General features: G+C 52.9%; 1 protein-coding gene across 6 annotated transcripts in view; it reads left to right on the plus strand.

Moving 5' to 3' along the window:
- Positions 1–5999, plus strand: part of NFYC (nuclear transcription factor Y subunit gamma) — a 30938-nt gene extending 24939 nt beyond the window's left edge. For 5 of the 6 annotated variants that reach the window (XM_064635188.1, XM_064635186.1, XM_064635187.1 and 2 more), the window contains 4 exons: positions 104–262; positions 3580–3687; positions 4354–4413; positions 5082–5999. In XM_064635188.1, the coding sequence (XP_064491258.1) occupies positions 104–262; positions 3580–3687; positions 4354–4413; positions 5082–5201 (447 nt within the window). In that variant the 3' untranslated portion in view covers positions 5202–5999. The remainder of the gene's footprint in view (positions 1–103; positions 263–3579; positions 3688–4353; positions 4414–5081) is intronic. The other variant, XM_064635189.1, reaches the window with a different exon arrangement.
- The last annotated feature ends 3662 nt before the right edge of the window (positions 6000–9661 follow it).

Genomic DNA, 9661 nt, shown 5'->3' on the forward strand with positions numbered 1-9661 from the left:
GGTTCCAGCCTCCCCAGGCCTCAGTGGGGGCAGGGGACTCTGTCTGTCCCAGCCCTGCTGTTCCAGCCCCGTTTCTGGCTCCTCATCCCTGTTTTTCTTGCAGAGCACCCCGGTGACGATGCAGGTGGGAGAGGGGCAGCAGGTGCAGATAGTGCAGGCCCAGCCCCAGGGCCAGAGCCAGCAGGCTCCGAGCGGGACGGGGCAGACCATGCAAGTCATGCAGCAGATCATCACCAACACGGGGGAGATCCAGCAGATCCCGGTAAGATTTTGCCCCCAGGAATGTTGGAAGGGCCCTGTGAGCAAACTGTGAGCTGGTGTTCTGGCATGAGGCTGGCTATGTTTGCTTTTTTAACTGGGAGAGGAAGTTTGGATTGAGTGGTGTGTTTCCTGCACTTAAGAGAGGAAAACTAACCAGGTGTGACATGAAGGGGGATATAAATCCAACCCATCTAGTGTGGACTCATTGCCCACCCCAAACACCTTCCCCTGAGGGAAATAGTCACGATTAGGAAGCAATAAATACAATATTTCCTGGCCAAAGCTTAGTTCTTTACCACAGCCTGGTTTCAATAAACCAGAATTCGCTTCTTTTGCCTTTACTTGGTTCTGCCTCTGCAATCTGAAGTCATGACCTGGCAGGCTCAGTGGGAAAGGTGCCATCTGGGAGTTATTAATAAACTTTGATGTTCTAAGAAATATTTCTACAAGTGCTTAGAGCTGGTTGGCTTTGCAGAACCAGAAGAAACCTTCTGGCTTTCACGTCAGCACAGACCTGCCGTGGCTTAAAAATGGGATTTTGGGTACCCAGCATCAGCAGTAACATCCTGACGTGTCCTAGGGAAACACAGGGATCAAAAAAAAGTCCTTTTCCCCCCCTCTCTGTAACTCACAATCACAACAAAGCTGGGTCTTTTTGCTTCCCATCTGGAAAATTTCACACCTCTTACAGAAAAAAAGCAAAAGAGTGTTTACAGAACCCAGAGGTCACCCCAGTGACAGAGACAAGCATTTCACTTGGATTTCTGTTGTGAAGTGTCCCCACAGCTGTGGCAAAACTGAGCTTTTCACACAGGTTTTGCCTTTCAAGGTTGGCTGAACCTGCCTCTGCACGTCTGGCAAACGCTGGGGCTGTGCCAGAGCATCTGGAAAAGGGGTTGTTGCATCGGAGGATTTGCCAGATTTTTCCACCTTAAAAGTTCTTTTCATCTCTTTAAGTCTTCAGCTGGTCCCTGCTGCCCTAAGGTGTTGGTCAGAAAGGAGTTGCCAAAAAGGCTGTTTGACTACAAGAAGCTTTTTTTCTCCTCTGCATTTTCCATTACTCTCTTTCACACTCTTTTCTTCTTCATTTGCTTCTGAAAGTCTCTCCCAGAGACTTGTTCCTCTAAGGGATCTCCAGCTCGAGTGAATCCATTATTACACCAGCCCTGAATGTTGGATCAGCAGCAGTAGAACAGTTCAAACTTGTTCCCAGTTGTCTCCAGTGGCTGCTGTAACTACAAAAAGGGGCTTGGACCTCTGTTAGGAGAAGGAATTCTTTATGAAATAGCTCTGAGGAAGCCAAAACCTTCTTGAGGTGGATCCTGTGGGAAGTGCTCCCGTGTTTTCAGGCTGAGGCTGGAGGTTCAGTAATTAGGGTGTGATTTGGAGCAAGAACATGCTTCTGTCTCCCTCTTTCCTGGAAGTACAAAAGAACAGGGAGCTGTGAATGGTCCTCAGAAGCTTCTTGTGCTGCAGATGAGAGACAGAAGCTTCCAAGGCCCAGAGTGTGGCATCTTTGGGAACACTTGGAGCTCTGACAACTGTCAGGCTGCAGAACAGCCACACTGGAGCAACGTTGGATGAAACAGTCCCAACTCACAGTTCTCTGGCCAACAGAGATCCTGTTTTAACTGTAATTAAGAGGATTCTTCTTAACCACAACCAGTCAGAGAACCACAGTTAGTGCTGAAGGAGCTTCCAGCAAGTGAAATCAAATCAAACATGGAGCCACATTTTCCCCAGCCTGGAAATCACTTTGGTTTCACACAATTCCAGTCTTTGCTCTCCAGTCTGTTCTGCTCTTCCTGCTGTGCTTTTCTTATTTTCCCCTTATTTCCTTTCTCTCTTGGCATAGTTAGTGCCATCTTCTGATAGTTCCTCTTCACTCTGGGGTCTGTGAGGGTTCAGCAAAGAATCTTTCATCACCCAAATTTGAAACTCTCTCATAAAACTGGAAGTGCCTCTGGAGGGTTGGGAGAACCTTCCTCATGGACTCTGCTGGTTTTCCACTTGCTCCTGGTACCATTTCCTCCAGGACCACAGCTTGCCTGTGGAAAGGTGACTTCTATTTTTCAATACACTTCCTTCCATTTTGTCTCAGTTTGTCCATCCATTAAATGATAATCACTTGTTTGTCCACATTAATTTTGTGTTTAATTCAATCTGTGTCTTGGCCAGACCTCTTTGGGTAGATTCCTTGGAGCTTCCTCTCATTTCTGGAAGAACTCTTCCCAAATGTCTTTCACCCATCCAGCTGTGGGGTTAAAATCCAAGCCCCCAGCGTGGAAAACGTGATCTCCCAGGAGACCTCGGTGCAGAAACAAATTCTTTATTGAAATGTTGCTCATGGGGAGTTTATTTGCTCTGGAAATAATATTGGAGCTTTTAGACACAGCTGGTGGAGTCAGTGGCATTTGTGGGAATGCCAAGACCACGTTCCAGGCACTTGAGCCTTTATCAGTCAGCAGTTTTTAAAGTGTTCTCTATGCTCTTTTTCCCTTTCTTAAAGAGAAGGAAACTCAAAACATTTTTTTGTATATAATTAACCTTAAGAGAGTGAATCTAAATGTAGAGGTAAATTAACACAGAGTGAAAAATCCAGCAGGAATAACAGTCATAGTGGGACCTTTTTATTGCTCTCAGGTGTGAATTAACAGTGTTACCTGTTTGTATCACCACTTGTGATAACATTATCTTCATATCCCCCCAAACAGCCAGCCAGCCTTGTGAGATCAGGGTTGTAGGGAATGAATTTGGGTTTGAATCTTACCCGTGGAACACTGACCCAGAAAGGCTCAGCCTTTGCCAGGTGGGGGTTGACACATGTTGGCAGAGAGTTGCACTGAAAGCTTCCAAAGGGTTTTGTCATCTCTGCTTGCTTTATTTATGTGAAAAAAAAAAAAAAATCCCGTATATTCTTTAATATTTTTGGCAGGATATGACAGGAGTGTCATGTGCAGTAACAGTTTTCTTTGTGTGAAAGGAGACATCAAAGGAGTAACTCGACTCGAGTGTCCTCAGAGCTCTGAGAAATGGAGCAATTAGCGTGTTTTAGCTCCTAACTGACCACTCCCATCCCGGAGAAAGGAGGAATGTCGTGCTCCAGGGCCGTGCAGGAGCTCTGTGCCCTGGGTCCCTGCCTTGGCAGGGCTCTGTGCCGGTTCCTCCTGGGAACTGTAAATCACCTGAGGCTCCCGGGGGGGGGTTCAGCCATGCTCCAGCTTCTGTTGTGGAAACGAGCAGGCAAGTTTGTTGTGTGTCGAGGTTACCCAGTTATCTGTTTAATTTTCTTTCCCTGCCCCCTCCACTTGTCTCCAGGTTCAGTTGAATGCTGGCCAGCTGCAGTATATCCGCTTAGCCCAACCCGTGTCAGGCACCCAGGTAGTCCAGGGGCAGATCCAGACGCTTGCAACCAATGCACAGCAGGTATGCACTCCACAGCAGGGCTCACCTAACTGCTGAAAGTGTTGTTCCCTAGCTCCAGGGGAATTTGAGCCACTCTTGGGCCAGGATTCCTGCCTTTTTCTTTCCTTCCTGTTCCTTCTGTCAGAGTTTAAAAAAAAAAACAACCCAAAAGCGAGGAGGCCGCCCCGTGCAAGGTGCATGCAAACTGTGTGTGTGTGTGTCTCTGGGCAAAGCTCACGCTGCTTCTGAGCTGCTGGCAGGTAACACTTTGGGTTCATCAACCTTCTCTTCACTTCTGCTCCTTCTGCCTGGGCGAGGGAGGAGCTGTGCAGCCTCTCAGGAGAGGTGGAAGGCGAGGACCGGCGGTGCTGCCAGCGGGTTGTCTCTCCTGTTCCTGTTGAGGCTGAGGGGGTTCTTCTCTCTGCCTTCCTGCTGCTTTTCGGGCTCCTGGAGGCCACGTTCTCCTCGGGAAAGTCAGAGAGGACGTGGTTGTGTTTGGTTTGGAAGGACTGAACCCCCGTGTCCTCTGTTCTTGAGCACCAGCCTGGCCGTGTCGTGCCAGTGGTGGGGTGATGGAGTTTGGAAGAGCCTAAAAAAGCTCTCGAAAGGCAGCAGCAGAATATTGTTAGTGGGGTTGTGACCCTCTGGGAGGGGCTGTCAGTGATCAAACTGCTCTTGTCCCTGTAGATAACGCAGACAGAAGTCCAGCAAGGGCAGCAGCAGTTCAGCCAGTTCACAGATGGACAGGTAAGAGCTCGGGGTTCCTTGGTGCTGCATCTCAGAGGCCAAGGGGCAGGAACACTGTCCTAAACCTGCATGTTCCAGCAAATCAGCTCCTCCCCAGAAAGCACTGCTGCTGCTGCCAAAGCCTGAGCTGGAACAGGATAAGGGAATGTTGTGCCAGTCTTAATTCATGTGGATTCTCTGTGTTCTGCTGCCTTTGCTCCCAGTTAATTAATCCTTCACACTCTGTGTGGGACCCATTTTAGTCTTAACCAGTTCAGGATGTCTAACATCAACTTGTTGCCTGTTGCATAAGTATCATGGAATCATGAAATGGTTTGGGTTGGGAGGGACCTTGAAGACCATCCAGTGCCACCCCCTGCCATGGGCAGGGACACCTCCCACTAGCCCAGGTTGCTCCAAGCTGGCCCTGGACACTTCCAGGGATGGGGCAGCCACAGTTTCTCTGGGCACCCTGTGCCAGGGCCTTCCCACCCTCCCAGGGAAGGATTGGTCTGATCTCAGTCACAGAATTCCTCTATAATGATTGAGCAGCAAATGTCTGGTGGCAGCTCCTGGTGTGGGTCTGGTTTTTTTGGGCCACCTGAGAGGTGCTTTGAGAGCCCTCCAAAGGTGGTGAGGGTGTGACGAGCACTGACAGTCGTTCCTTTCCCCAAATGCTGTGTCTGCAGCAGCTGTACCAGATCCAGCAGGTGACAATGCCAGCAGGCCAGGACATCACCCAGCCCATGTTCATCCAGTCCACCAACCAGAGCTCGGACGCCCAGGCCACGCAGGTGACGGGGGACTGAGCAGGGACACGAGTCCTCTCCGTGTGGGAACCAACACAAACCACCTCAGCATTTGCCAAACCAGCCTGGTCTGCTGAACACACCTGCTCTGTGTTACCTGCACCTGGGAGTAGGCCTATAGTAGGCTGCCATCTCCAGTGCACTCTTACACCTTCCTCTGGTGGGTATGAGAATATCCAACAGACTCTTGACAAGAATGCAATATTTTTATTTTTAAACCAATATTTCAGTGTATGCAGCTGCTTGTTCAAACCCAGAGAACTGAGACAGAACTGATCAAAAGGAATTTGTAGCATCTCGTCAAACAACCTGTAAAATGTTTTTTTATTTCTAGTAAGATTTGAGGGTACTGCTCCTGGTTTGTGTCAGAGCTCTATTCCTGCTGTTCTGTTTGTATTTTTTTTTTTTTTTTTACTCTGGATAGAGCTAGATTTGGTCCTCCCATCTCAGTGGGTTTTAGGGGTGTTTGGGGGGAGTGTGTGTGTGTGTGAGTGTGTGTGTGTGTGTGTGTGTTAGATTTTCCTCTCCTGCCTCCTCTTTTGGAGCATTGTCTGTATACAAGGAGTAGGGGAGGAGTGATTAACAACAAAAAAACATGTGAAAACAACAAAAAAAAAAACATTCCTTGTATTATGATTGTATTTTCTAAGGGCAAAAGATTCTTGAATTTGGCCTCTTTATTCCAGAAAAACTGATGGAATGTGGACAAACCCCAGCCCTGCTGTTACCTGTTGTACTGGCTTTGGTCAATGCATGTAAAATAAGCTTCAGTAAAGAAAATAAATTGCTTTTGTCAGATCCTTTGCCTGCTGTCTGTGGGATCCAGAGCCCAGCAAGGAGCATCCCGAATCCCTGGAAATATTTCACCTGGAGAGGTGAAACAAGCCCCAGGGTTTAAGGGTTGCCTGGACAAGGGGTTGGATGAGGGCTCAGGTGGTGGGAGTGGGGTTGGGTTGTGTGTGGAATTTGGCAGAAAATCCCCCCTCTGTTCCACTTGGTCCTGAGATCAGAGGGTTTGGGGGGCTCAAAACCTGGCCAAGGGGGTGTCCCCCCTTGGGAGGACAGACAGGAGAGTCACCTGCCCACTGTCTCCAAGTCCTTTTGGATCTTCCTCCCAACCAGGTGGAATTTCTGCCCTCTCAATAATCAAGGCTGGAAAAGCCCTCCCAGCCCATGGATCCCCCCTGTGCCCCATCCCCACCTTGTCCCCCAGCCCAGAGCACTCAGTGCCACCTCCAGCCCTTCCTGGGACACCTCCAGGGCTGGGCACTCCAAACCTCCCTGGGCAGCCCCTGCCAAGGCCTGACCACCCTTTCCATGGAGAAATTCCTCCTGGTGTCCAACCTGACCCTCCCCTGGTGCAACTTGAGGCTGTTCCCTCTCCTCCTGTCCCTTGTTCCCTGGGGGGAAAAGGCCAACCCCACCTGGCTACTCCTCCTCCTCCTCCTCCTTCACAGGGTGCAGAGTCATGTATGTGACAGCATGTCCTTCATTAACCTCATTAGCATATGCAGGCTGTGTTTTGATGCCAAAATCACCCTTAATCGGGCCAAAAGTTAACTTTTTGGTCACGACATCCCTCAAATTTCGGGTTCTGTGACTTCGTTTCGTTCTTCAGCACCAAACCAGGACCATCCTCCGTCCACGGGACCCTCCTTGGGCCAGCTCAGCCTTTCCTGGTGTCACCTCTGCAGGTCTCCATCCCCCAGAGGTAAGTCAGGAGGTGTGCTGGGGAGGGTGAGCCTTGGCCCTGCCAGGCTCCTTGGCTGTTATCCCACAGGGGATGGGGTGGGAGGGCTGTGGGGCAGCCCTGGCACTGGTGCCCACTGGCACAAACGCCCCGTTGGCTGTGGTTTCACAGTGAGGAGAAGAGGCTGTCACACGTGGGGTGTCACCTGTGCCCAGGTGAAGGCAGCTCTGGCCCCCGTGGGTGCTTCCCTGGCACTGCCAAGCCCAAAAGTGCAGGGGGAGCAGCTCACCCTGGCTCGGGTGCCCCCCTTGCCAAGAGCTGCAGCTGCTGGGGAAGGAAAACTCCGCCTCAGCATTTGGCTGCTGCCAACTGCAGGATCTGGGCCGGGTTGTGCCAGCCCACATTCCCTGCGCCTCCCGGGCTTTGTAAAACCTCAATTCCCCGATGTTTGAAGTTTTGGCGGTTCCCGGGAGCCGGCGGCGCAGGGAGGGATGTGCGGGCAGAGCCGGGATGCGCCCGGGCGGAGGAGCATCCCCTGAGCACGGAAGAGGTGAAATCGGAGGGGAAAAAAAGGACCTCGCGGGAAAGGTCCGTGAGTGGGATCGGCCACGAGAGGGCCCCCGTGGGAAGGGCTGGAGCGGGATGGGGCTGCCGGGATGGGGGAGCTGGGATGGGGGCTCGGAGGTCCCTTCCCCGGAGCTGGGGGCTCGCAGATCCCTTTCCTCGGAACTGGGGCCTCCCAGGTCCCTTCTCCCGGCAGCCACATCCTCTCTGTCTCCGCTCCAAGCTGCCGCGGGAAGGGCTGGAGCAGGGCTGGGAGAACAGGGCAGGGGCACGGAGGTCTCTTCTCCCGGAGCTGGGGGCTTGGGGGGTCCCTTCTCCCGAACCTGGGGGCTCAGAGGTCCCTTCTCCCAGCAGCGACATCCTCTGTCTCCTCTCCAGCTGCCACCGATCCCAACAGCTCATCCCACCCGAGGGAAGGGGCCGGGCTGGTGCTGCCCCACCGCCCTCCACGCAGCCAGAGGAGAGGAGTCCCCTCCACCGCCTCCCAGACATCTCTGGCAAAGCGTCCCTTTGGCTTCTACCAGGGAGCAGAGCCGGGAATCCGCTCGTCAGGATGGAGAGAGACCTGGAAAGGAAGAGCAGGACAGCTGGAACAGGCACTGCCTTATCAGCCCCAGGCAGAGGTGGCCGGCGAGGCTCTGCTGAAGGAAAGCTCTTTACCCAAAGCAGTTGGGTTTGCTTGAAATAGGTTAAATTTGAATGGGAATAAATTGCTTAAAGGACAGAAAACGGGAGGCAGACGCTGCTCCTGAAAGGAGTTTCCAGCTGTTGCATTAAGTGAATGAAATTTGGCTGAAAATAAACCCTGTTGTGTCCCAAGGGATCAGAGGGGCTGGGGGTGGCTGGGCTGAATCCCTGGTTGTATCTAATTAGGCACAAGAAGTCTGGTCGTGTTCAATGAGAACCTTCTCGATCACAGATTCACAAATATGGGGTTTGCTGAAGGAACAAAAACACGGACTCAGAATGGCCCAATCCTCTCCTCCTCCTCCTTCTTTATGTATAACACAATCTGGGGGGAGAATTGAGTAGTGGAATCGTGTATGTGGCAGCAGGTACCTCATTAAGCTGATTAGGGGGTGTGTTTTGTTGTTGAGATCACCCGGGCAAAAGTTATTTTCTGGTCTTTGAAGTTCCAGTCCTATGATTTCGTTTTGCAGAGCTGGTCACACCTCCAGGGACCCAGGGGATGAAGGCTGAAGAGGAGGAGGAGGAAGAGGCAGCACTTCTCTCCCAATATCCCGTTTGTCCTGGGGGTGATGAGCTCAGCACTGCCCTGGGTGGGACAGTGGTGGCACTCGGGCACTGCCACGCTCGGTGTCCTGCAGGGTTGGCTGCTGGCAGCTGCCCTTCCCCGGGGCTGCCACCCCCAGCCACCCCATTCCAAGGAAAACTCCCTGTGCTGAAGGTCACACTGCCACCCTGGGGACCAGGTCCCAGAGGGCCACCAGGTGTGAGAGGCAGGGAAAGGCACCGTCCTGTCACGGGCTCTGGGGTCACCACCTGCAGCCAGCGCTGGAAAACTGTTCCCTCGGGGATCAGCTGTTCCCTCGGGGATCAGCTCTGGCTCTTCTCTCCCACAGGACTCGGATCCATCTTCCCAGGGACCTGCTGCCACCGGAGGGAAGTGGCTGTGAACTGGAGAGCCCAGGGGTGCAGAGCTCTCTTGGAGTCCCCATCCATTTTTCCTCCCTCACCTTTGGAGATGGGAAGAGGAGCCGAGTCCCTGTCCTGTCCCACCCCCCGTTGCAGCAGAGTGGGGTGGGATCATCCCTGTTCCTCCTGTGGGGCTGCTCTGGGATGTGCCCCCGCTGCCGGTGACACTGGCACCGCTCCCAGCTCGGGGCCAGGGCAGTGAGCTCTGTGATGGCCCCACAGCAGTGCCAGGACCTGGACTGGGGGCTCCCCCTGGTTTTGGGGCAGAGCAGCCCCCAGCCCAGAGGGCAGTAGGAAGGAGGGAGCAGAGGGAGGCCTGGGTGTCCCAGACACTTTGTCAGAGCGTGGTGAGCACCGATGCCAGGAGCTCACTGCCCTGGGATGAGGCCAAGCCTCCCGGGAAGCAGGTGCTCCACAGCCCTTCCCAGTCCCCCACTGCTGTCCCTGGACAGTGCCATCCCTGGGACCCCTGGAGCCCCCAGCTCTGCCCATCCTGCTCACCCAAGTCAGGCTCCCTCACACACGAGGACTGGGTGCATCCTCCCCTCCA

Source organism: Pseudopipra pipra, chromosome 24 (assembly GCF_036250125.1).
Source record: "Pseudopipra pipra isolate bDixPip1 chromosome 24, bDixPip1.hap1, whole genome shotgun sequence".
Taxonomy (NCBI): Eukaryota; Metazoa; Chordata; class Aves; order Passeriformes; family Pipridae; genus Pseudopipra; species Pseudopipra pipra.